Genomic DNA, 27,551 nt, shown 5'->3' on the forward strand with positions numbered 1-27,551 from the left:
AAAAGCCTGTCACGTGAGTTAAGCTGAGGATACACTGAGGGGAGGGGAGGGGGAGGGGGAGGGGGAGGGGGGCTATAAGTACTGTATATGCTGCTTTATGTTGAGGAGAAGGAGTCATGGCAGATTGCCACAGTGAACTGAATGACCCCCCCTCCAGCTCCCAGAGCTGAGGCCAGCTTTGGGATGGAAGCCAGTAGCAGCACAGCAAGGCTGCACAACTCAGCCAGGCCAACTGGAACACAATCGCTATGTAGATTTCTGGGATCTTTCACACTGTGTCAGATTACAGTGAGTCTGTCCTCGCTGTTGCCTTGCTGGAACATCTTCTGCTCTTGCTGCCATGCCGCAGCCTTTTTTGGACCCATATTTCAGTACAAGGTACAACTTTGGCAGTCAATGTTAAACATTCACAGGATGTATTCAAATGCCCATCAGACAGAAACAACAAACAGACAATTATACGCACTGCACAAATATGGAGAAATTAAAAAGTTTTGCACCTTTTCCTCCCCTTGTGATGAAACAAATTCCTGAGGTTGCCATACAAGCACAGCCACAAACAATGCAAGGTAGAGCACAAAGGAGCGTACATGACTCTCGGCAATTAGTTGAACAAAAGAACAAGTAAGCCAACACTGTGTGCAAGCTTTTCAAACGAACTGAATGAACTTGCTGCCATCTACAGGACAACAGGCACATTGCAGGCCTTACTACCAGTTTGTAATTGTAAACAAATGTTGCAACATTGATAGAATATGTGAAATGACGCATCGAAAGAAAGCTCCATCCAGTAACTAGATGGACTCATATCTGTTTCACAGCTGAACACGAACAACCAAGGTAGTATGACACATTGTTTGAGTCAGGTTTCAAAGATGTGAAGATATAGGCACATTTGCTGCAGCCTGTAAACGTGCAACCTTCACTAAAAAGTCAAATATTAGTGTGCGTGCTGCATTCATGGCAACAACATCGACTATCAAGCTGGATTATTATTTTACACGTGAATATACAATCTATGCATCTACACTAGTAGAATTTAGCAAAATAACTAAAGTATCACGACATTGCAATAATGGACAGCAACAACTGGTTCAGAATTTCACAAATGATTTTTAAAGAATTTTATTGAAACAAAGATCAATTTCAGTCCCAGTCCCTTATGGTTTTCAAAAAGCGTGCTTTGGGTTTTGATGCCAACATCACAGACTTTTCTCCAAAGCCCTCTTTGCTTATACAGCAGCATGTATTGAATCAGAGAAGAAGAAAAGAAAAGAAAAACCCTTTACAACAGGTCATTTTGGCACAATCAACTCATACATCATAATCCTGTGCTGGCATTTCATTACTTTCAGACAATTTGCTCAGCATCGGTGCAAAATGTCTTCACCATTTTTATATGAACTCGTTCCATGACTGTAGTAAAGGTGTACTTCAGTAATCATTTCTTATGGTTTATAGAAAAGGAGACACAGTAAGGATGAAAGGCATCTTTTTTTAAAGGTCACAGTACTGGCTGATGCCGAGTGCTGAGGAAAGCACCCCACCACCCCCACTTCACCCCTTCAGTTCTCCAGAGCCGTCCAGTCCCAGCAGTGCTCAGCATTGTTGTGATGGATCTCTGAGCAGCAGTCTCGTGTTAATGTTTGCATTTGGAGAGTGATAGAAAATAAGAAAAATGATGTTACACTCGCGGCGAATTCTCAAACGAAACAACCGCAACAGTTTTGCACTGCTGTGATACTCGGAAATTATACAGACAAAAGATAATGTTGAAATTTAATTAGAAGAATACAGTGACAAGGATTGTTTCTTTGCCAACATTTGGTAAGAGCATCGTTCCATCCAACTCAGTAAGCACTTTGGTATACATGCTGGTCAGAGCCACGTCTAATTGATTACATATTAATTCAGATGGACTAGGCCTTTGCTTGGATTTGAATGTCACCGGGCAGTTTTTTTTCAAGTCAATATACAAAGGCTGTTCATTGTAACACATTCATAAAGCATGCACTCTGATGGACAAAGAAAAGTTTCAGCTGAACAAAACTCCAGGTAACAGCAAGATTAGGGGGAAAAAAGTGCCGATTTTCATCTTCGCATGAAAAGATCAATATGAGAAATGCATTTGCTGACTTAACTGGCTTCATCATTCATCCATCAGGTATCAAATCTAATACAGCATTTCTACAGTCTTCAGATATGTTGTTTTTAACCGTCGGAACATCGCCTCTTGCCAGACGAGTGCTGATCCGTGATCATGCTCATCTCACAACACAATAGAAAAGGCAAAACTAATCACAGATCAGCTCTCTCACTCTGAGAGGCCTGAGGACCGGAGGCCCCCCGCCCCCCCCAGGCTCCACTTGGAAGATGATCGAGGATGGCTTCATATTAACAGTCGCCTTTATGGACAATGATGTGGGTCGATGAGCAGACAAAAATATAACATTTAATAATAGTTTGAAAGCCACTGTAAACAACAATAACTTAAGAGATATTAGAGCTATGGTTTACACCAAATCAAATTTCTTAACACTGATTCGGAAAGTAATACCTCCAAAGATCTACGCCCCCCCCATGTCTGCGTCACCTTACAATTAAAGAGGATCTTCTGAAGCTGGAAAAGCAAGAGTTGGCAATGTGCTCTTCAGATGACTTGGAATAGTTGTATTGCTACAAAAAGACATGAACTAAACTTGTAAAACATTGAAGAGCTAAATACAGTCTCGCGTGAAACACAAGGAACCAAGATCAGAGACCACTGTTGTAGCCTCTTGATATAGCAAACACTGTATCTTGTCATGATTGACTGAAGGGACTGTGTTCATCTCTGCTTTTAATCACTTTATAGAGTGACTGGAAGCTTCTACACACATCCCCATTAAGACATCGGCGCATGATTAAGAAAAGCCAAGGCGCACAAAGCTGCGCCTGACTGTGTGCATTTAGAAGCTCTGTTTTGATTTAATCAATAGGAACATCAGTATCTCTTTAAGAGAAAAATAACTCCAACAGATTCACAAGTAGATGGGCAAGGCAGCTTCTGAATTAAATACTGGCTGACATTCAAGATGTGAGGACCATAAAGAAAAGAGACGACGCTCTTCAGTTCTGATATTGAGGAGTGTAAAACAGACTCATTAACCCCTGTGAGTGTCAAAAATAAATAAAAAAAAGCAAGAACGGTGAAACAAAGTCAACATCACAACGCTCCCTTTCAGCACATGGGGAAATCTGATGCATCTTTCACTGAATGTTTCTTTACTTTTCTCAAAACAAATTTGCTGCGTTTAGCTTACAATCTACGGATCCCGTCTGAGTGCCCCGCCCCCCGCCCCCCCTTCATATACACTCAATTCCAGGAAATAGTATGTGGACATCTCTGAAGAAGGTGTAGTGGACTATTTCACAAACCTCTGTGCACTATAGGGAGGATGGGCTGTTGAGAAAAAACAAAGCCACGCATTTTTCTGGATGCATTGTAGCTACACATGGACCCGGGCAAGCCAGGCAGCGTCCCATCTTTGAAAAACAAAAAGGACAGAAAGAGAGGGAGAGACATTAAGGGATCATACGTCCGGCCTAGTCCTCAGCGCAGCATTGGGCTGCTGTGAGGGGAATACTCTCTTCATGGCATCTTTCAGGAGCACATTTGTAGAGCGAGAAGAATCCAGAGTTTTCCTTTCTCCGCTTTTCCTTTCCAGAGATGAGAGGGGAGACAATGTACAACTAGTGCCACGCTTAGAGTTGCTGTTGATCGTACGCGGCAATAAGTCTCTTTATATGTGCCAGTTTGGTGTGTAGATATTCACAGCGGTTCTTGTCTTGGCTATAGTTTGGATTAGTCTGCAAGCAAAGGACACGACAAAAACACAGCATCACAATCTGCCCACATCTGACAACCACAATCATTTATCACCTGCAGGGGGACAACCTACCTTTTTTATTTTATGATACTCTTGAAGTATCTGATTGTGGATTGTCTATAAAGAGACGCACAAAAAGGACGAGTATGAATAGATCAGTATACAACAGATAAAAGATGGCTGATCTTTATGTATCCTTGAGGAAGCTCTACCTTGTACTTGTCTGTGCCTTGTGGGAGCTGTTTCAGCTCATTGTCCAGCACAGTGAACTGCCGGGTGATGCCCTCTATCCGAGCGTGCAGACCCCGATATTCACTGTACTCGGCGTTGAAATCGTTTTTATAGCTCTGACGCTGTTCCTGAGAGCCAATCACTGTGTACTTCCTGGGAAGGAAATAAGAGGAAATATTACTTGTTGAGATATGAGAGAGAGGAAGTCACACTGCACATGAGGGCGGTGGCCATTAGAGGGAGACAACGTGCGCAAGAGCAACACAGAATATACTAAACTACCATCAGCATTCATGAAGTAAACTAAGTCACTTCAATGACTGAACATGTTTCTGTCACAGCAGTAGAATCTATTGTTGACAAGTACTCACGATAAATATTCTGCCACCTCAGATGACGAAGATGGAATACTGGTAATGCTGCACATTCCATTCAGATCTGAAAAGGTCAAAGAGAGACATCAATGTAAACAGGCAGGGACAACATGGAGGCAACGTGTGTGTAAGTTTAAATGAAGCACCACAAAGTAGATCATTACATAAAAACTGCTGTCCCAATTGTCAGTTTTGCCTGAAAGAATTTAAGGACAGAACTTGGTGAAGATGTGCATCATCATCAGCTGGGACGAGCTGAATCTGGAATCTTTACAGCAAAGCGGGAGGTTTAACATGTTGCAATAGAGCACAGATGGATGATGGGAGTCCATGTTGGTCATCATGATGCATCACTTACTCACTGTGATGACTACCTGGTGTCTATCCACATCAAAGTCATCACATTTAGGAATGCTTGATACTTTCTTAGGAATGTCTTCTCTGGTGTGTTTGGAGTAATGGCATTGTGTTTAAGTAAATGAGGTTTTAGTGCAGTTCTATCAGAAGCACTCAGTGAGGAAGCTGTGTGCTCGTGTCTCACCTGTGCTTTTGGGTGGAATACTGTTGCTTTTAAGGCTCCGCGGGCTGGAGCTGATCTCACAGGCTCGATTAGGCTCACAGGCTCGATTAGGCTCAGGCACATGTTCAGCGCGACTCTTCCTCTTCTTCTCGTTTTCTCGATTCTCCCTTTCCCTCTTACTGACTTTGGCCTTGTCCTTGTCTTTATGTTTTTTTGATTTCTTCTTTGACTTGCTGTGAAAGGAGGAAGGAGTCTTGTCCTGAGGGCCATCCAGACCTTTGTGTACAGGTGAAGGAGTGACAAAGCTGGGCGTGAGGTGCCTGAAGGACCCAGAGTGCAGTGAAGGCGGTTGGCTGAGCCGTTCGGACACAGCGGCTTCCTGAGAGTCACATTCTCGCCCGTTGTGGCTGGAATCGTTGCTGACATCCGACAGCGCTTCGAAAGGACGAGGGATGTCCAGCAAAGGGAGATGCTGGGTCACCGCGCCACCGTCCGACACGGAGACCGCCGCCTGCGCTCCACCGGCCTCCCTCCCGTTGGAGGAGCTGAGCTTGCCGTTGACTGGGCCCGCTGCTGCCTTGTTGGCAAGGTGCGATATCCTGGGCTTTTTGTTGGCCAGAGGATCGATGAAGTCTGCTGCAGCCCGTTTCTGGCAGAAAGAGAGCAGTTTTAGTAGCTGAACCTCACACTGGGTTCAATATGAATTCATTTCACCTGAGTGAGGAGTAATACAAGTCCAGAGACGAGCAAAAGGAAAAAGGACAAGACAGAGCAGAAACAATCTGGTGGGCTGTGGAGGACAGGAGAGGAGATAAGAGTGCATTTGACAAAAGAGCACAGAATGTAGCATAGGCTAAAGATGAAGAACGCAACAAGAGGTAACCACAGTAGCATTTGGACTATAATGCCTGTACTCAATTTACACAATAGCAGGGCTTACATTACAGATGGGGGCCTGTTTGATTTAGGCCATAGTAAGGACTTTGTGAGTGTATTGGCTGTCCCAACAGGAAGAATTTGGGGCTCTGAAATAACAGCAGGAACCAGCGAGGAGCTCCGTTTAGGCCTGCATGGCTCCTTAACCTGTTTGCTTTGGCAGCATTCCCAGCGCCATCTCTCACCAATCTGAGCCCAGACAGTTTACACACAGCTTAACCTGCTGCTGTGCTCGCTTTTTATACAGATGACGCCGAAAAACAACAAAAAACCGCTAGAGGAACTGTTTGCTCATGTATTTGTGTACTGTGTATACCAAGGGAGGGAAGGGAAGGAACAAACTCTAGGTGTCGGAGGTGAGGAGCCACTGTGAGGAAGGAGCTATTAATATAACAGAGGAGCTCCTCCTCCTCCTCCTCCTGCTGCTGCTTAACGGGACTGGAAAGAGCAAAGAGGAGCAGGACAAGGAATCTTTTTAAATGTGGAGAGAAACGTGAGATAGATTCTGCTACAAAGAACAATTTCCCGCTTTTTAGTGGACACACAAAGCCTGAGAAAAGTTGGAAGTTGCGGTGTAAAATGCTTTTCTTCAGGAACTTATCTACAGTAATAAACAAAAACAAGTGAAACCTGAAACAACAGCAGCAATAACCAGACTGTCTGAATCTAGAAGGGTACGTTCTGGTTTGATTGATTGTGTACTGGGAAAGTTTGAAATACCACGACCTGTTGCCAGCTGTATGACCACAGTGTGTGACGCGTGGTGAAGGTTGTGGCTTTTGGATAAGGAAGGAAGCCTTTGTGTGTAAATGAGACGCGGGCAGAAAAGGAAACGATGCTTACTTGCGATGGTGAGCTGCTGGCCGGCTCTTTGGGTGGGCTCTCTGGGGGAGGGGGAGGGGGAGGGGCAGGCGGGTTCTGGGCCTGGCATTGTTTCCTGTAAGAGAGAACACACACATGCGCAAACACGCACACGCCACAAACATTCAGTTAACCTTTCATTTAGCCAACATCTTAAATAAAAAATCCGTAAGCATCTCATTTGATCTAATGCTGACCTGTATTTCTCATAAAATATCAATGTAAACCTTTAGCAAACAGGAACACCTGGAACGTAAACAACGTTACAAAAATGTGGAATGCAAACAAAAAGCAGTGAATAGATTTATCATGCTCACTGTAGTGTTTACCATACTGCTGCCCAACATATCTTGCATATTGCAACACTGGCCAAGTCTCCATCCCTGTGTGTGCATGTTATGTGTACACGTGTGTGTGTGTATATAGGACACGCCTCTGGCGCCTTTACAGTATAGGTAGGCAAAGGCATTCAGACACTTGGATTTGGAATGCAAACTAAAACTCTACTAGTTCTTCAAGTCAAAATAGGGGTTTACTAATTGAAAGTTAGAAATCAGTAATTAAGACTCCATCCCCAGGTTTTAAGTGGTACAAGCTTTCGACTGGTGTAACTGCAATCTGAGCTTTCATACCAGTGCACCAGCAAATCCCACAACCCTTAATCAAAACAGAAACAGCTGAATCAAAGCGTCTCTAAAAGCAGCAGTCGAGTGCAGTGTGTTGTAACAAACAGTAAATCCTGTGTCTGGCACCCGACAGGACAGTGGGCGTCTTGGATTGCGGAATATTGATGTTCCAGTGGAATTATTTCACTCAGACATATAGCATATATATGCTAACCAGCAGCCTCAGTGTGTGTGTTCTAAGGAGATTGTGAATGAGCTTGTTTGACTTGGCAGTTCTCACTCTGGACAACAATGACATTTTAATTGAAAACGGAGAAGACACACTTTGTACTATAAACTTATTTGGACTAGAGATACTGTAAAAGTCCTTTATGCTGCTTCAGTTGTTGACATAATCAGCTGGGGGGGGGGGGGCAGTTTGATACACCGTGTCCTGTTAATGGCCCACCGCAGTTCAATCAGGGTAGTGTTGCTGTTTGTTCGTGTGATCCAGAGACAGCCAGTCAGTAAACAAACAGGAGCTGGACGTGGGACACCAGGCAGAGCGATACAGCTGAACCTTGGACCGGTGCCACCTCACACAAAGATCAGCATGTGCTGGGACATGGTTGCATCATATGCCTTGCGATCGTGTTGCTGCGCTACTGCTGCGTGACTGACTGCATTAGGTCCAAACTGAAGAGGCGCATGGGAGGAGGAGGAAGAGGAAGAGGAGGTGGTGGTGGTGTTAGGTGGGAGGCTATGATTGTTAGTCAGCTGATGAAGCTCGAAGAAGTACAGTAAAATAAGAGACAAAAATTGGATATAAATACATGAACATAAGCGTCCCTCTACATATTAGAAACCCAAACAAAAAACACTCCAGCAGCCCGTAGAGACTCGGCCCATAGTTACAACTAAGCATAACCTGAAATAAAAACAAACTATTCTGCTTTGGTCCATCAGAAACACCAAGTAAACCCTAACTTTGCACAGCGTCCTGCTACCTGGTCTATATATAGCTAGCTGGGAGCTTGCTTTTCCTTAGTGCCCCAGATCCTGAGAAACCAGATTTTTCCACTGGGAAGGAGGCCAGCAGCTCATGCCGTCAACAAACAGAACACTTAGGCCACATTCGCTAGAGCACACATACACATCTACCTAAGGCAGCTGTCATTCTACCGACATGTTTTTAAAAACAACCTTTCCCAGCAATTCAATTCGTAGTGCCAAGAATCTAGTGTAGGACAAACCTAAACAATACATTTAAAATCCTGTAAGTTGGAATCAATGGGAAATATGTTGAGCGAGGACATGTCAAAGGAATATTTGTGTTTGGCAGTGTGTTTGGCAGCTGGAGAAGTCTTACATCACGCAGTCGTCGCCCTCTGTTCTTATTCTTGGCACAAGGAGTAAAGAAATGTGTTAAAAGTTGCATCACAAATCCAGCAAAGATGGTTATTTAAATGAAGATGTCCTTCAAAGAACTCACTGGGTTGAAAGTAAAGTAAATGCTGTGTGGCTCAAAGTGAATAGATTGCTGTGGTTAGGACGAATACGCATCTGGTGACATTCTAAACGGAAGTGACTGAGAAAGTAGAAGCATTTTCAACTGTAGTTTAGTTTCTTAGTAAACCTTTTATCCTCATATTCACACTTTTTACATCAAGACAACCTGAACTCCTGCTTTGAACGTTTGCCATGTTAAAGAATGCATTAGAGAGGAAAGCTTTCCCTGACACGTGGAAGTTTACAGGGAGATATTTCTTGAAGATGGATGTAAAGCAGATATTTAAAATAGATCAGAATTCCCAATGATTTCTGCAAAGTCTGCTGGTAACCATGACATCATGACTGAAAACTCTGCCTCTCTATCTTGTTGCTCTTTGTGCTGCAGCAGGATGATTCGGCCCCGGTCTGCCTGCATGTACACTTAAACCCCTTTGAATGATTTCAAACGGGCAGCACCGTCTAGTCTTCAACCAACCAAGAAGAGCACATGTCACACTCGCTCCATACGCTCCACTGACTGTGTAGTCGCCTGCATCAAGCTCACACCGATGATGTTCACCTACAATGCAGCGACCAGAACAGCACCCACATATCAGGTCTGTGCTCCTGGGTCACTGCACTCCAGTCCAAGATCTTAAGACTTATTCATACTTTCATACTCATATTTACATTCGTCACACCATCTCTACCAAAATAGCTTGGAGTAAAAGAATGGGTGTGTTTGTGTCATACCTGAACAGTATTCTCTTGAGGAGCTGCTGGTCTCCTTCAGTGTAGCCCGGCCAGTCCTTCTGAATGTCCTTAAACACAGTGTCCTTCAATGTGAAGGTGTTATCCCTCCCATTAAGGTTTGCCACCTGTGAAATGAAAAACAGCAGCGTGTGACTTCAGAGTGCACTGGTGTGATCTGAGGATTATCACTGACTAAATACATCCGTACATAAAAAATGTGTGTGGCTTTTGTGTGAGTGTGCGAGTGTGTGACCTGTTGCAGGTGGCTGTCCAGGGAGTCCTTGTCTGCTGGCGAGAGGCCATCTTTCTGTAGCCTCAGGATGAGCTCAGGCTTCTTGTAAGGCTTGAGGGCCAGCAGGTGTGTGAGGCGCTCTCTGAGCGGCCTGTGCTGTGCCGTGCTCTTCTTTTGCGTGCTGCTGGAGATGAGGACTGGCCGAGATGTCCGTCGCTGCGGAGCAATATCCGATAGCCCAGGTGCCGGTTTCCGGATCTGAACCTTCTTGCCTGTGATGAGGGAGTAAAGACAGTTGGGACTTGGTGAGTTGTTAAATGACAAAATCATCGTCGGGTTCTGCTAATGTCTATCAAATCAATTTTGTTTATATGTTGTTACATATCTCTAAAGCAAGATTGTCCCTGCCTTGTGTAATTCAAATAGGGTTTCACTTTCACTTAAGCGTCGGCCAAATAAAGAATAAAAATCTGAAACCAGACAGACCAGAAAATTCTCTGCTCTTCAATGTAAATGAAAGTGAAGAAAACCTTAGAAACACTTTTCAATATCATTCAGTCTCAGCACCAAATCACCATGAACTCATCTCAAAAATGATCGCTGACTAGAATCACACCACCACTGAACATTAGAAGACAATAATTATTAAATTTTATAGACTTGATTACGACAAGTCAGTTATCTTCCTTAGTTGAAACCACAAGGCCAACCCTGAGTGAGGAGCAGTGAAGGAGTGACTGACAGGCAGCCAACCAGGAGGTCTGAACTGTAACCTCATCAGCAAATACGCTTTTCATGTCACGTCTTTCAACTATGACCGATGAGTGTGCAGATGACTCACAAAGACACCCAGTATCACACACTGATCTCTACTGCAGCTGTGTTCATCGCACCACCACCACCACCCTGCCATTATAAACAACCATCATCGCCTGACAGAGCCGGCTTTCTCAGGTGAATCAGATGCCGATGAATCGTGAGCCGCCTCCCACTCAGACAAAAACACCGTGGAGGTACCACAGCGCACACACACACACACACACACACACACACACACACACACACACACACACACACACACACACACACACACACACACACACACACACACACACACACACACACACACACACACACACACACACACACACACACACACACACACACACACACACACACACACACACACACACACACACACACACACACACACACACACACACAACTATTTATGATTCATTGCTCAATGGTGAATTAGGTTATACTGGTTCCCTGTCTTTGCAGCCAATGAAGACATGTTAGTGTGGCTTTCCACTGCAATGTAGCACAACGTGTTTTTATAGCACAGGCCTAACTTTAACAAAAAGTCAGGAAGTATTATACTCTGTGGCATTTCTGCCCGCATGTGCTTAAGTTGCTTTCATGCAGAGCAGATTAATTGTGGATGGGTGTGTGTGTGTGTGTGTGTGTGTGTGTGTGTGTGTGTGTGTGTGTGTGTGTGTGTGTGTGTGTGTGTGTGTGTGTGTGTGTGTGTGTGTGTCGTACTGAATATTTGACTGCTGGGAACCTATCACCGACAAATGAATTTAGATTCTGTTAACAGATGAGGCACATTGGCAGTGTGTTAGCCATGTGCCATACAGCCCCAGATCTAACACCCTGTCCAGTCCAGTGTGAAGAGAGACACACACTAGGGACAATTTGGGAGCTAATAGTGTACACAAATACTGCCAGTTTGCAATGCCTAATTCTTCTTGATTCCCTGAACCAATGCCAACAATGTGGGGGAATAAATAGACAGGAGGGAGCTTAACCTCACTGAGTCTTCATTTCCATATTTGTTCGACCCCCCGCTAAAACATTTCAACCATCCATTGTTTTTCCGTGGCAGAGTCACCGATGGAACGGGCCAAACAAAGTAGCACAGATGTCCTAAACCACATCTTCCAGCTCTTCCCATGCTCTCAGACCAGATAGGATCTATAATTCTGGGTTTGCTTAGTTGTCCACTTGGACATGTCCAGCAAACCTCCTGGGGGAGACATTCTGAATAATCCTGAATCATCTTAGCAGCTCCTTTCAACATTAAGGAGTAGCAGTCCTACTCAGAGTTCCCTCCTGTGTGTGAACTACTCACCCGGTTTCTAAGAAAGACCCCCGATGCCCTGTAAAGGAAAGTCACTTTGGCCATTTGCGTCCACGATCTCCTTCATTCGGTCACTACCAAGAGCTTGTGACCACATGTGAGGTTTGGAATGAAGAGTGAACTGTAAATCTATCATGACAGTCCGGCACAGCGTCCAGCACAGCACTCACTCATCAACGAGACCCACAAGATGCTTGAACTCATTCACTTGGGCAGCGTCATCATCAGTTAAAAGCTTCAGACAAAGTGTTTCTGAATGCGTGATCAGACACACACACACTGTATAAAATGCTTGTGGTCTTATTAACACTGCACTGTACCTGAGCCTGTAATACTAAAGATGAAGTGGTTGAGAGAATGACTTGACTGCATGGTGTGTGCAAGACGGCTTTCACATCTCCTCACCTACGTATCTGCCTCCAGGTTTGATGACAATAGCACTCCTACTGCGAGTCTCCTCCTCAGCCTGGGCCATGCTTTGCCTGGCCTTCTGGTAGGAGTCGTCGGTGGCGCAGATTGTGATTTTGTCCTGGATCCCACCCAGACAATCCAGCTGAATGCTCCCCTCACTGCCAACAACGGAGGTTAGGGTGGGAGAAAAGAGTAGATACAGAATGACTAAACCTTGATTTGGAAGAGTGGAAAAGACTGGGAGAGAATCATCTGTCCTTTTAGAACAGGCATGAGTACTTAGAGCAGAATGGCAGGACAGTGAAGAAGATATTTGATTTCTTTTTGGAGAACGTCGATGACTGGAATGCTGCAAAGCCAAATAATTTCAACTAATACAAGACAATTAAAGGTTTTTTTGAGCATTACCAGCAAAGGTTCCACAAAAATGACCCAACAGCATTCCTGTCAAACATCCTGAGGGCACTATAATTTTCATGATTTCCAAACTATGGAAATTATGGATTTCCTCAGTATGAATCTGTGCTCCAATAAATCAAATTCTTTCCAGGTCTCTTTCTGTGTCCTTTCCACTTTGATCAGGCTTTGGCGGAAAAAAACAAGACGATGCTGGCAGCAGTCAGTGGAAGCTGAGCTCTGTCCTTTGGGTTTAGAATGGAATTTAATGGTTGATTAGGATTCAGAAAAGGACGTGGATGAACCTTAGATCACCCACATATTAGAAATAGTTGCACGATGAAGGGGATAGAAATTGAACAGTTATGTAGTCCTAAATCTCTCTTCTCCTCAACACGTCAGGCCCCACGCCCTTAGTGAGGCTAATAGGACAGAAATATAAATAATAGCCAAGTAGTTACAAATGATAGTTGAGAGGAGCAGAAGTCCCAATTCTGCTTATCTACAGCATTTGCAAAATATCTGATCGAGACGCCTGATGATTTAGTTTAGATCCTAACAATGCTAAACAAACAACTGCTGAATGGGAACACGCAATGCAATAATGGACATAGTTCAAATCCCTATGAATCTGAAAAATGTTTTGAGCAACGTTACACATGTGGTGCATGTGTCTTGAAGAAAGTAACAGTTAAGTAAGGAAAGATGGAGAGTAAGGGGGAGAGAGAGGGGGGGGTATTGGGTATGAACGTTAAGTACTGTATGCATGTACTGTATGTTTGCGTTTGTATTTACCTGCTGATGTACTGCTGGATGCAGTCGAAGCTCCCCTGGGGGTTATCTCTGCCCACGTTTGACAGGTAGAAAGTAAACGTTTGCAGTTCGCTCGGATTTTCTGACCGTGGTATTGAAATTTTCTGTTGAAGAAAGGAGAGAGGCATGAACATATGATGTAAAACCCGAGGTCTACCTGTTCTAATGGACTGATCATTCAAAAATAACAGGGCCATGGTCTCACCTCAGCATTTTCATTCATTCTTGGCCTTACTTGAATTTGCATAGTTAATTTTCTATTCTTGGAAACTCCTGAGAATTTACATATTTAGATTGTTGCCAGAACAACAACTTATTGATGTCCTTACACTATTTATAGACCTGGACACCCTTTGTAGCCCTTATTCCATCAAGCGGAAAAATGAGCCTCTGTAAATCATGTCATTCCCCCAAACTTTGCTTTGACTTTAAAGGCTCTACATAAAGCCCGACATCTCAGCCAACTGAAGCCAATTGCCTCATTTCTCAAGTCTTCCATCATCTATGCTGGGACAATCGATGCAGTGTGAACTGTTCCAAATCCTCATCTGAGGAATGTCAAGAGAAACCAGGTGTAACTTATAGCAAAGACCAGTGAATATGGATATTTCAGCCGTCTCTGGCATTCCACTAATGCATACACAGTGTATTCCACCTGCATCATTACCATCCTAGCACAATACAAACGGCAGGTGTTGCTTTTAAAGGAAACTATGGAGGGAGTGGAATACCTGAAGTGAAATAGTAGTGGTAACCTAAACCTACAGAAGACCTCAAATTCCGTATCATTAGAATGCTGCTCGGCACCAAGTTAGAGTGTGAACTAAATGGGACACACTATCCAGATTTCCATGTTGTTGTGTGTGTGTTGGGTTGTTCCATATTGTGTATTAGGAGTCAATTCAAAAACCTTTCTAATGCTTTGATGCACAAAAAATATATTCTCTGCCCCAGTGCAGCACCGCTAGACACACTGACTTACAACAGGCTGATTTAGGAAACCTTTTTTTTACTACCCCCTCTGAAAACAAAATGTCCTGATAAATGAAGCTGTCAGGGCAGCTCAGGACCTGCTTGCTGCTTTAGGCTTTTGTGAAAATTTAACAATGTTATAAACATACTCGGAACTATTATACTGTAAGAATGAGCCTTTTTTTGTGTGGAGAAAATAGCCGTTTTAGAGCGGTGCAGAGTCATGTCAATAACCTTAAATTGGCATGAAATTGCAAAGGGTGCAATTGCCAAGGTGTCAGGTTTGTATGCTTCTACCTACAAATTAAGGCCCTTCATCCTAACAATACTAAATCAGGATTGTGTTTCTTTAAAAGATGTCTAATGTGCTTCTGTATGTTTTTTCCAATCCATACAGTCAGTGCTTCAACAAATATTTAACCACATTGTTGAAAACAAACAAACTTTGAGGCCAGTTGGAGGACTCCGTTTCCAGGAGGTGCAGTGTCTCGCTGAAGCCTCAGCTCCGGTGTGAATTGGAGTGGTGTCACAGCTAACAGCAGTGCCTCTCACTGACCCCAGGTAACAAAGAGTAGTTGAAGTTGCCAGTTACGCGTTTTGGATCCCCAGTAAAGGCTCCCCTTTATGAGCTCACTCCCAGTGACCTGAAAGCCAAAACCTAACCTAGATCGGAGGATTAGCCTGTGACTCACTCTGTGATAGGACTGACATGTGGTGGGGCTGTAGGCAGCTCAGCTCTGTTTACCAAAGGTCCAAACATGTGTGAAGCCTGCAGGTGGCCAACTATAAATACACGCAATGTCCCCTCTCTACCTTTCTGGAAACCCTGTGCTCTCAGCTTTGTGAGAGGCTCCACTTCAGTAGCACATAATATTCTGTTCCTTCTGCAGCCTGATAAATGTCACTCACGGTTGTAGCTGATATAGCTACAGCTGCAGACCGACTGTATGAAACATAAATTGGAATAAAAGCAGCAAAGACACAGACAATGCAATGCTGCAATGCTGAAAGACACCATAAGGCGTATTCTACACGGCAGAATCGTATTCAAGCACAAACACAAAGGACAAGGGTTGAGTGTGGGAAAGTAACAATGATTAAGAGACGGAGCTGAAAGACAAGGCACAGGGGAGTGACTCAGTTGACTCATGCTTCAGAGGATGAAAGAGAGAGAAAAGAAAGGACCCTCTCCTCCACACCAAATGGCGAAGGTCCCTGCTTAATAAGTGTTGAAATCACTGTCGCGTACATAACCTATTTAACATCTTACATCCTAGCATGTAGATAAACATAAAACGATAAAGACAAAATAAAAAGATGGACAATATCGCAATATTAAAATATAATAAAATAGGTATTAAAGTGCCTGCAAAACACCATTTAGTATTACTGTGTATCCCATCCCGTCTCATGACTTGGTTTGTACAGACAGACAGACATGTTGGCAGGAATATCGCACACTCAAGTGTCGAGTTGACTGCGCTCTTCAGTCTGAACAACATCAAGCATTACACAAGAAACAAGCAAGTGAAATATCACCAACCATTAGAATTCACAGCGGGGCTTTTTAAAGCGATTGAAACAGGGGAAAGGTTAGACGGGCCGTTCCAGAAGAGCAGTATCCAGAATTACTTTAATTTCCCCTAAACCGACCCCAGGGCTCACAAACTGACAAGGCATAGATTTGTGAGGAATATTGTACCTGGTAAAAAGTGCCGTGTTGTTACTGTAAGTGGGGCAAGAGGCACTCGACATTCGCCTGCTAAAAGGGAGCGCTATACGTTTGTGGTTCAAGAGTTATTTTCACCCGTTTTAAGTGCCTTACGCAATAAATATGGCAGAGTGACACTCTACATGAAGAGATGCCATCATGATAAAACAACAGTTCATCTTGCTTTCATTCAGCTTGTGTTATACAAGTACTGTGGCTTAATACAAGTGGATCACACACACATCCAGGTATACAAGAACCGACTGATACAGTTAATGTTACCACACAAAACATGTACAAATCATTTGCTCTAGAAGCTTAAGTGCTTGGTACATGATTGATGTTCAGCAAGATACACCAAATTTTAAGTTATTCATGATTTGACCACTTCATGCATTCATATGCTCCTCAATGGCTGGATAAGTTTCTATTGCAACTGCTGTGGCTCAGGTGTCACAGATCTCAAGTGCCCATTTGCCTGCAACCCTCTGTGCAAGTGGAAAATGAAACCCAAATAATATAATCTTTATAAATAATACATTATATTTGGTATTTGCCGACCCTTTTATTGCTTATTTCTTTAGAAAGTGAATGTATTGAACAGCATATGATATAAGTAATAAGTCTGCACTTCAACTAGGCTGTAAAGCTCTATAGGCTGGTTGCCGCTTGCCACTTAGTTAACAAATATGTCTTCCACACTCCGTAAATCCAGAGTATATAGTGGCATAAGCTTTATTCATAGCTACAGCAATGCTGCAATGGCCTTAGAATCAATGTTTCATGCTGCCTACCAATGTGTTTGTCAGCCACAAAAAATCTGGAGATGGACCCACTTCGCCTGTAGGATGAGTTTTCTTTAATCAAACAAATGCTTGCAATGCTTTACTATTGCAAGAGGCACAAAACACGAGGCCAACTACCCTCTAATGTGTGCAGCTTTCACAGATGTCTTCTGAGTACATCTAATCTAAGAACAAGTCAGGCAAAACACATTTCACACCAACTTCTTCAGCTTTGACAGGAAATGCAGTGTTAGTGTTGTTATATGGATAAAGTTGGCACACCAGTAGGTAGAGTGCGTACTTAGAAAAAAGCCCTCCTCTCTGTTATATTGAGAACTGCAGCGCATTGCAATGTACCTTTCTTTTTCTTTACACAATACAACAGTGATGGCAGGATGATGGATTTAATGCATCAGTGGGCTGGGAGGCTGGAGAATGGCGGGCCCATAATAAAGCTAGTTCAATTCAAAACACTTCATGAAAAATGTCACAATTTTTGCAAATTGTCTTTATGCAATTTGCATAAAGACGTGTGCATACCAATTAACCAGCATTTCAAGAGTGCAACAATATCTTAAATGGTAGCTTCCTGATCTAATCAGTCATGTAAGACCAGTGTTAAATGAAAGGTCAGAAAATGCAATATGCATCACAGCGTGCTGATCCCTCAGAGTTTAATCTTTTTTTGATGAATGACATTTACACATGTGAACCCATTTGTGCCATTTCAAAAGGTTTCCCTATATGCTCGATTGGAGTATTTGGTAAGCAAGTGGAGGTGTTCTAGCCTTAAGATGAATTTTAACAGTAACCCTCAGGATATGTGTGTGACCCTGCAGTCGGAGCAAAAAAAGTTGGAAATGCAGTAGCTGCATGTGACTGTGTGGTGCATGAAAAAGGATGGAGGGAGAGAATAGAAATGTATGCATATGGCCCCATACGACTGATTTATCATGGCTGGTCACCATTGCAGCAAAGGTAATTGTGTCTATGATTTACCGTCTTTGAAAAGCAGGCGTTAAGTTCTTTGTGGCATATCAGCTGTTGGCATTCTCTGAATAGAATATCGATGCTGCTGCTTCTTATTTGTAATCTTTTGTCCATCTAGCAATACCAGCATTTCTATTTATTTCAACCTTTACATTTCATATGAAGAGTCAGTTTCTGGGTTAATCAGAAAAAAAGTCATCCTGTACAATTACGACTCATCTACTTGAAAAAGTACAATGTAATGGTACTCAAGGTCAGAGTCCTAACCCTAACCCTGCACTTCACTAGTGTCAGACACCAAAAACAACAACACTTCCCCAATCTGCAGATAAGGTTTTCAGAGGAACCATCTAGATTACCCTAAGTGTAAGCAAAATGTCCTCATCAAGGTTCCATGACCAAGGTCCCTCAACAGAATAAATATGTACAGTATAAGGAATAGCATAACTAGAGAGAGGCCTCACCTTTGGCACGTTGAGATGACTGACCAAACAAACCACTTATGGCTATAAACATTTGAATAGAAATGTAATAAGATATGATAATACAATTATTTTTTAACTTTCTATCTACATAAATGACACCATGGCTGTATGTGTGCAGAGCAGTGAGGGAGGGAAACAAAAAGAAATGTTCTTACCCCTTGATTTCCATTGAATCGAATTAATGGTCGAGATGATGGGACCTAAAACAGAAAAATGAAACAATCATTAGGCAATGTGCACAGTAAACACATTGATGCACACATCACTGGAGTACACACACAGTATATATACACACATACACATATACACACAGTATGTATCATGATCTGGTAAGTTTACACTGTGACCTGGTTAAGTATGAGACTATAAAGACAGCAGAAATGCAAATGATTTTTTTTAAATAAGCTTATAAATAATGTATGCAAATAATGCAACAAAGCACTGTACTGCACAGAGAAACCTTTAAAAAAGCTGATGGAGAATAGACACAGTCTGCTCATTCATCAATCATCATCTGATCATTTATCAATTATCCATAATGATATCAACTGATGCTTCATATTCTTGGATTATATAGTTTACATAAGTGCTAAACATAATTGCTGAGCTCTCTAATAAATGCTCAAATACAACTGAATCGTATCTTAACGGTAATGTTTTCTGTAATTGTTTCCAAATTGTATTTCTTTTGAATATTGTGATAAGTTCCTCCTTCTGTAGAACAAGTTAACACATCTGCCATTACTCAAGGCAGAGGATAACATTCAGGTGACAGAAGACAAGTATAAGTAACTGTAAGGTAAAACAAATAAAATGTGTGTAGGTGTGTGTGGCCAGCAGTAACAATAACTGGAGGTCACCACACATGCCATATTTCAAATATTTCCAAAATTGTTGTCCCTGAATGGGGCATGAAAGACAAATGCAGCCGTTCCATCAAAATTCTTGTGGTCTGGTAGACAGAGGTTAAGTTGGGTTAGAAGGTACCGCGAAAAACAAACAAACAGGCCAAGATTGTTTATGCCTGTTGTTGGCCACCGTTGCAGAAGACCCATTTAAATTAATCTTAGAGGCTTTAGCCCCTCGCCAGCTAGTTAAGCAAAATATGTCTGAGTGTAATCTTGATTTTGTGGAAATAAAAGGGACATTGTGACGATGTATTTCGTCCTGACAGCACTGCCTCCGGAATGCCGGAATGTATGCAAACGCAATATCCGGAAACGGTTTGTCAGTGGGAAGAAACAAATTCCTGCAATACCAGGACAGATCTAGTAAGAATTTATCTGCTGATATTCTGTGGGGAAAGGGCTCAAGGGAGAACAACAAACAGGGCTGCTTGATAGCCTGCAGAAGGTCACACATGCATGTTAAAACTTTGATTACAACCTAAAAGCAATGGACTAAATTTTCTCCAGTCTTACTTGGATGAAGCAACATGTTGGGTATGTTCAGGAAACAATAGAATCCTATTAACTCCATCCATAAACAAATCTTAGACATTTTTTCCTTAATCACACTACACTACTACAGGAATAGAGCTGGTTCTAGAAAACCATAAAAAACCAAATGGGCACAATAACACCACCATGTCGCAATACCAGAAACAAACTGGTAGCAGCGAAAAATAGACTTAAAGTCCAAAACAATAAAAGTGTCTCCCGCTAGATGTATTTAATAAATCAAGCAAATTAACTTTGTTCTCTCATACACACTAATTTGTGCACCTGCATCCTCAGCTACTGAATCTAACCAAGGCATCCATTCCCACACTTAATGGTTAAAAGTTGAAACTAGTCATGGCCCGTCACTACTACTTACACAATACTGCTACACTATGACACTGTTCTGGAGAATAATTTAAGAGATTTATGACAACGTGATCGACTGCCATGTTGAGCAGGTGTAAAAGATTTAGATTACAGGGAACACCACAATAAGAATGTATGTCAATCAACTCTTTCACTCGTAAACAGTAAAAAGGAGAATTAAATTAGGGAAGTGCTTTTAGTGTCTCAACAACAGTGAAGCAAGACATGCTTTCACTTTGACCAGGGAACACTATGAGCCTATCCGGCTACACCAGACCTTTCATGGAGCCACGTTCGCTGCTCTACGGCTGCAACGTTTAACACAGCACCAGATTTAGCTCTCTCACCGTATTCCCTCCCCCTCTCCCAACTCAGTACTGCTAACATAGTGCAATACTCAGCCTGTTCATTTGAATAGGCTGCTGACATGTCACTATTCTCTGGGACCTGAGCCCAGAATGTTCCACAGAGCTAGCTAACCTTAGGGACAGAGTACGGAGCCTGACCATAGTTCCCACACACTGCCAACCAAGCAACAGAATGGACATTGCATTGATAAACTGCATATATGAGAGTGTGGTTGTAGTCCATTTCCACTTTAGTATATATAAACCAAGGGAAGACGGTGTAAGAAGGAAAGAAGCGTACTGAGATATTCCTCTAGCTTTCTAGGTCCTTGTGTCAAACTTCGAGTATTGCAAATGTAAGAAATCTACTATCCACTCGGTTTGGCGCACATAGGTATAATATGGTCAGTCAAGGAAAACGATGAGTAATCATTCTAGAGAATATGTAATACAACTCTGATGACACTGAAACTCCACAGCTACACTATGTACTGCAAGGAAATGACAACAGGTTTTAGAGCAAATTCACACAACAGTATGAAAAGCATTTAGTTTGACAAGATTTGTCACGTGGGCCACAACATTCCAGAAACTTTGCCCACCATCAGAAACAACAAGACAGTCTAATGCAGGAATGGTAAGGAGGCTACTTTATGTAAACAGAATATAATATCGCCTACATGCTTGGACTGTGATGATACAATAAAGCAGGTTGAACCACTACAATACCATACATTAATGCAAACTAACTATGAAGTTTAAGTCGAACTCTTAAACATCAGGTCGGTGTCATTCGGTCTCTTTGTTTGTAATGCATGCACACAGGAATAGCCATGTCTAAATCCCTGTGTAGCCATGGTTGTGGAACCAAAATGGTGCGGTGTTTTGTTGCATCACTGTCACACTGATGAGATGCTCCACCTGTCTAAGCTTTCAAAGGTGGAAGAGTAACTGGGTGTCTGTACTCTAAATACAACCACTGAGGCTGCTTTTTACATGATCATTGTCAAAATGCCCAACATTATGTAAAACTATTCATTTTTAATGGAGAAGGGATTGGTGCCCAACGCAGCAGCAGCGCTGAGTCTGGTGCAGGAAACTGCTGTAGAGTTAGCTCATAGCAGAGTGCTGTGTGCAACAATCAACTCTCCTTATGTGTAGTCGCATGTGAAAGACTCCTTTCACATGAACATGCTAAAAGGACAAATAGTTTTTAACCACATACATTTGATTCACATTCACACACATAACGCAATGATTAAATTGTTGAATCTTGTGTGCGTTTCAACCAGGCCTGCAAAACAATGGATGAAATTGCAAAAATATTGCAACAGCTGTCACTGCCAGATAGAATTTTGGAAAATCTGCCATGCTGTGTCCTTCTGTTAGATGTATTCAAGCATTTTTTGTAGTTGTTCTGTTGTTAATCACCAAGTTTTGTTTGAATTCTACCTTGGCTGAAAGACCTGTCAATTAAAAACAGGTGGATTCCGGATTATTTCACAACTTTCAACACAGGTAACACAGGTATAATAGTGATAGCTGCAAAGAAAAATGTATTGGTCTATTTTCCACTATTGTCACACCCTTACCTATACCATTTTACTTGGGCATGTCACAGTTGCACTTTTCTCACTACCTACTTGAAATCAATAAGAACACCAACCTCTTTTGGGGAATCGTGAAAGGATATTCTAGTTTGCAGGGCATATTATAATCAGGCAAAGGGTTTCAATCACAGATCCCTCCAGAACTGTCTTAATGGAATATGATGCTCTGTCTTAACTGCAAGACGTAAATCATTAAAAGTAACTCAGTTATATTTGAGAGATATAAGTACATTAAATTGTGTGTTTCACATGAAGAACAGTTTTTTATACAGTCTGGTTGGTGTTCACATTGCAGTAAAGGAAGTGCACCAAACCGTGTTTGACATTTTTTGCTGATTTGCCAGGATTACAAGTACTCTCACTCCTCTTTCCATTCATTAATTTCCCCAAATGCTTCCTCAAGTTCACTGTGTTGCAATGCTGGCATTACAACCAGCTGACGATGATGCACCTACTCAACATATGTCTGCGCTGGTTCGTTATACACTCAATAATACCTGGCCGTGTTTGGTACCGTGCAAGAGACTATACATTTATTCTGTCTTAGACATTTGGTGTTCTATTTCTAGATGAAACACAGAGAGACATAATTTTCAATTTTAGTTTTATTCTTTTCCTTGTCTGATGTGCAATATTTATTGGATGATACGATAATGGTTTGTGATGCAATAAGTCATATTAAGGCGCGCAATATCAGTTTCTCCTATCTTTAATCCTGATTCCATGAAAGCTTAGACAATATAATATATAATAATAATACAGCCAGCAAATGATGTATAGCGATAATGATAAAAATGTGATACATGGTTCAGCCCTAACTCAACTCTTCCTCATATTCCAGTTACAACTATACACTTGAACTGTTTAATACTGGTCAAAAACCGCAGGCAGATCTTCGTGGACCAAAGTTCGAAATTACCTATGCACCTACTTATCTCTTGAACTGCTGGAGGTCAGAATTGCTTTGTATGCAGAGACACCAGGCTGACACGGTCCTGTGTGGCAACCAGAAACACCATGACATTTAGAGTCATATTTGGCCTTAGCGGTTATGGTCAACTCTTGCAGGACCTTGTGATCTGCTGAAACAGCGGAGTCAGCATTCCTTAAATAACCATGGCACAGGCTGACCAGTGTCAGGCAACAGAATCCCTACTCAGTCTATTACTTCCCATAAAATTATCATAAGGGTTGAAACAGAGTTTAGATGCAGGTCAACCACAAGAACAAAACTATCTTGGCATCAGTAAACGTCAAGTAATGACATGATTGAACTTCAGTTGCTCCAACAGCTCATTTAGCTGGTTTCTTCTCCGAGTAACATACTACTTGAAAGCTGTGACACCGAGTTCCACCCATGACAAGAGAGTGTTCCACTGACATCTGATCAAAGGCATCGACTTGGTGAAGAAACCAAAGTGCAAGCTAAGTGGGTCAGAAGATCTTGGTCATTGTAATGCTATCAGTCTGCTTTCTCTGGTGTCAAGGAGAAAAGCTCATTCAATGATACTGAGGATCTCTTTAATCAGTACATTTACATGTCCATTTAAACTTTGATTACACTATTTACACTGTTATCACTGTGACAGACAAACAAATGGCAGTGATTACAAAAGACATAAACAGGCCATGCCTACTCCAGGGGGAAACATTCCATCACCTTCCATCGACTCGTCTTGCATGACAGCACCTCCTTGTCATTTTGTCTGCTAACTAAGAGTATAGAAATGGGGTGCATTGAAAAAGGCACAAAACTCAGAACTGAGTTTTTATAAAATCCTGAACTGCATGAATGGAACACACCAGAAAAGAAAAGTGGATTCGAGCAATACCTCATTTGGCGCTAGCTGGAAGAAAGGGAAAAGGATAACTTTGAAGTAACACTTGAGTACCCTGTAGTAGTCACAGTGCAGTAGTCACTTCTGGCAAGGAGTAGGGACACTGAGGGGGTGTAACAATATTGAGCTTTTCCAGGCACCCATTCCTCTCCGTTAGGCACAGGGTACCAGAATAGTCCTTTGACATCTCTTCCTACAGCCGTTTAGTTGATTCACAGCTTCATTGCAAATGGTGAATTGACAAAGAATTGCAAGGAATCGCACAGACTGTTTCCATCCCCCCAAGTGTGTGTGGCTTGCAGAGTATACATTACTTAAAGCAATAGACTAAAGTCTCTAGACACCTGCCTGCTCCTATATAGAGCGAGTGTAAAACTATTACCAAGGGAGTTGAACACAGCTCTCCTCTGACATTTGCATTGCATTACTTGGATATTTAAGCTACAAATTGTCACAGAAATGTGTAAAATCACATTACCCATATCTGCATATTTCTCTCTTAGCTTTAAGCATTAAAAACTGGAAACATTTAACATTTCATTTGAAGGGAAAGAGTTTTTTTTTTGTTTTTTTCATTATCATTTTTGAGAACCATGGGTCATAACGATAAGATAAAAATTCTTGTACCAAATCAAAATATTTAAATAGTATATTCCAGTACTGTGGTTGTAACAACAAACATACCAAGACATAATCAAATCTAACCGTACTCTCCATAACCTTCAGCTTGATGACGCTTGACCAGCCTTACTCATTTCCTTGCTTATGTCAGAGCCAGTAAAAAAAAAAAAAAAAAGGAAAAAAGAAAAGGAAAAACATTAAGTGACTGTGCCAATCTCGCGTTCAGAGCTCCAGTTCGCTCTGTCCTCACTCTCAAGACATACCAACAGAGTCAGAATCGGTCACGTCTCATACAGGAAGCAGTCAGTACACTGAATTCTGGCCAATTAAAGGCTGATACTGCACAGTTTCCTCAAAGAAACACATTCAGAAACACTTGCACTCAATATTACCCACTGAATACAACTTGCAACTTGGCCAACAACTACAGTAACGTTTGCTTGTGTGATACTGGAAGGGTTTAGCAAAGAGTAAACAGTGACTCTATAATCAGTCTGCTGTAAGATAAGTGTGACTGTTCATACATTTTTCATACTATCCAGGCAACTTTAACATTTCAAGGCCTTTGTCATTCTCTCCTCTCACACCATGTGCTATATTCCAACTCGCACTCACGGTTGGGGGCCAGCCAGTGTTCAAGTTATGGGGTAACCATGGGGGTCAAAGAGAGCTGGGGTGGGGGCAAGAGGCAAAAGGGATCAGTTACTACTCATAACCAACCATTTATTTCATTTGTACTTCTACACTGACAGGTATATAAACAGTAAGAGTGTATATGCATGTGCTCTGTGTTAGGATTTATTCCGTTTGCCATTCCTCTGTGGTCATTAATTTTTATTTGCTGTATTTGACTTTCAATGTGCTAGTTTGATATATGAACTAGGCTCTGCGTATTTGTCTGCAAGTCTGACTGAGCAGAGTTCTATGTGTATGTGTATGTGTTGTTAAACTTCTGACAAAAACACCAAGTAATCCAGTTAGAAGTCAAATCATGATGTCTTTTTTTGTATTGTGACTCTGGGTACTTTGTTATTGGATTGCTCTTTTGCATTGTATAGTATTTCTGTCCATATGGAGACTCAAGTTTTCCCTTTCACGTGTGACTGGTAAAGAGACAGTTATTCAATGTTTTTATCCTACAAATGGACTTTTTCTATTTCTCGAATAGCAGCATGCACAAGACACTTTTGTGACTTCAAAACCCCAAACACGACGAGCACTTTTAGCTGTAGTCTTCAACGCCACATGAAGTAATCCTTGCGATGACTTTAGGGTCAATCTCTCTGCCTTTGCACAACAGTCTTGACACCCACAAAGGTGTTTATGCAGCTGTTTTAAAAATGGTGCTGCTCGTGACAAATAAACTACATTTGATGTGTTAAAATCAGCGGAGTCGCCTTTAAAGGGCCGAACTGCGACCAACATTGTGGTTGTTTTAAGAAATGCTAACAAAATAGGTGTACATTAGAAAATAGAAAAATCCCCTTTTGAGTCTGAACATAAACTACTCATTGCCCATTTGCAATGCAGTGTCAGTTACTATGGCAACAAAGCACAGCTTGAACTTGAGCCATCCTCATGAGTCCAAAGAGCCAGGATTTACCACAAAGTTAGCTAGATAAGTCCCTGATTCCATCGTCTGCGAGACGGGCCACCAGTCAAACGGTGACTAAGGTTTTCACTTCAACATCAAGGAAATTGAGCCTGCATTGGACAAAGAGACTGCGTAGGGGACTGGGTAAGTCTACAGTGAGTAATACAACTTAAGTGCACAGCAAGGCAAGTTGATACAAGATACACATTTCGACAAGAAGATCAGCCATGAAAGACACCCCACTCACTTCCCTCTCTGCCATCCTGGTGTATTAATCAATAAACTATGCAGGGAATTCCCCAGAATTTCTGTGCAGGATGGTGCTAATGACAAAAGTGAATCACCAACATAGAGTATTAGCTACATTACAAGTAGGCCTGAAGGAGGGGGACTGCTGCTAGAATCACAATTCCTACTGCATCATTCAAAAATGAAAAAGAATGATATAACAGTATTTGTCGATTATGATGGTTCAAACTGAATCTTTAAAAGCAAAACTACAGTAAACAAAAAAACTAGAAAAAGACAGCGGCACCTAGTTAAACTGACCGCACTCCCGTTGCTGATGTTGCTAGGCTAGCCAAGACCAGAGAGGGTTTATGGTGTCCATATTTCCAATGAAATCTATTTCCCTTTAACATTTAATTCCTTCAGCCGTTATGGTAAGTATTTTTACGCACTTCAGGCTATTCTGTCTCCCGGGAAAGGAGCTTGATATCATATACGCTGTCTGCAGGCTAAAGCTAAGAGGTCGTCACTGGAGCTCTAAAATTAGGACAAGTTCAGCAGCAGCAACTCCAATTTATGAAACTAAATGTTGCACTGGTTTGAAATGATAACCGCAAACAGCTAAATGTATTGCTCTTTAAACAAGATAATACATTACTTTTGAGTCATTGAAATTACGTCAAAAGATGCTGGTAGTTTTTTTTCCGTGCAACTTTTTTTGTATTTAATGTTGCAGATTCAGTGCTGCTACTTTTTATAATGAAAAAGCGTCGTAGCCCACACACAGTACTGGAGTAAAAGTCTCAAAACAGTGCCCATAATCTCTGTATTGATATAGCTATCCATTTTGAATTGCAAAATGGAATTGTAAAAGGATTGTAACCCCAAGAAAATCACAACCAAACTGCGTCATCCCCGAATATT

General features: G+C 42.0%; 1 protein-coding gene across 1 annotated transcript in view; it reads right to left on the reverse strand.

The window, feature by feature from the left end:
* Positions 1-1,109: 1,109 nt before the first annotated feature.
* Positions 1,110-27,551, reverse strand: part of ell (elongation factor RNA polymerase II) — a 28,357-nt gene continuing 1,915 nt past the window's right edge. The window contains exons 2-12 of the mRNA XM_076153043.1: positions 18,737-18,781; positions 13,621-13,742; positions 12,424-12,587; positions 9,894-10,144; positions 9,641-9,765; positions 6,774-6,867; positions 5,016-5,643; positions 4,472-4,538; positions 4,082-4,253; positions 3,942-3,986; positions 1,110-3,849 (exon numbers count right to left, since the gene is read on the reverse strand). Of these exons, the coding sequence (XP_076009158.1) occupies positions 3,745-3,849; positions 3,942-3,986; positions 4,082-4,253; positions 4,472-4,538; positions 5,016-5,643; positions 6,774-6,867; positions 9,641-9,765; positions 9,894-10,144; positions 12,424-12,587; positions 13,621-13,742; positions 18,737-18,781 (1,818 nt within the window). The 3' untranslated portion in view covers positions 1,110-3,744. The remainder of the gene's footprint in view (positions 3,850-3,941; positions 3,987-4,081; positions 4,254-4,471; positions 4,539-5,015; positions 5,644-6,773; positions 6,868-9,640; positions 9,766-9,893; positions 10,145-12,423; positions 12,588-13,620; positions 13,743-18,736; positions 18,782-27,551) is intronic.

The sequence above is a fragment of the Genypterus blacodes genome, unplaced genomic scaffold (genome assembly GCF_046128005.1).
Source record: "Genypterus blacodes isolate CSIRO-AG114 ecotype Tasmania unplaced genomic scaffold, CSIRO-AGI_Gbla_v1 ptg000058l_1, whole genome shotgun sequence".
Lineage (NCBI taxonomy): Eukaryota > Metazoa > Chordata > Actinopteri > Ophidiiformes > Ophidiidae > Genypterus > Genypterus blacodes.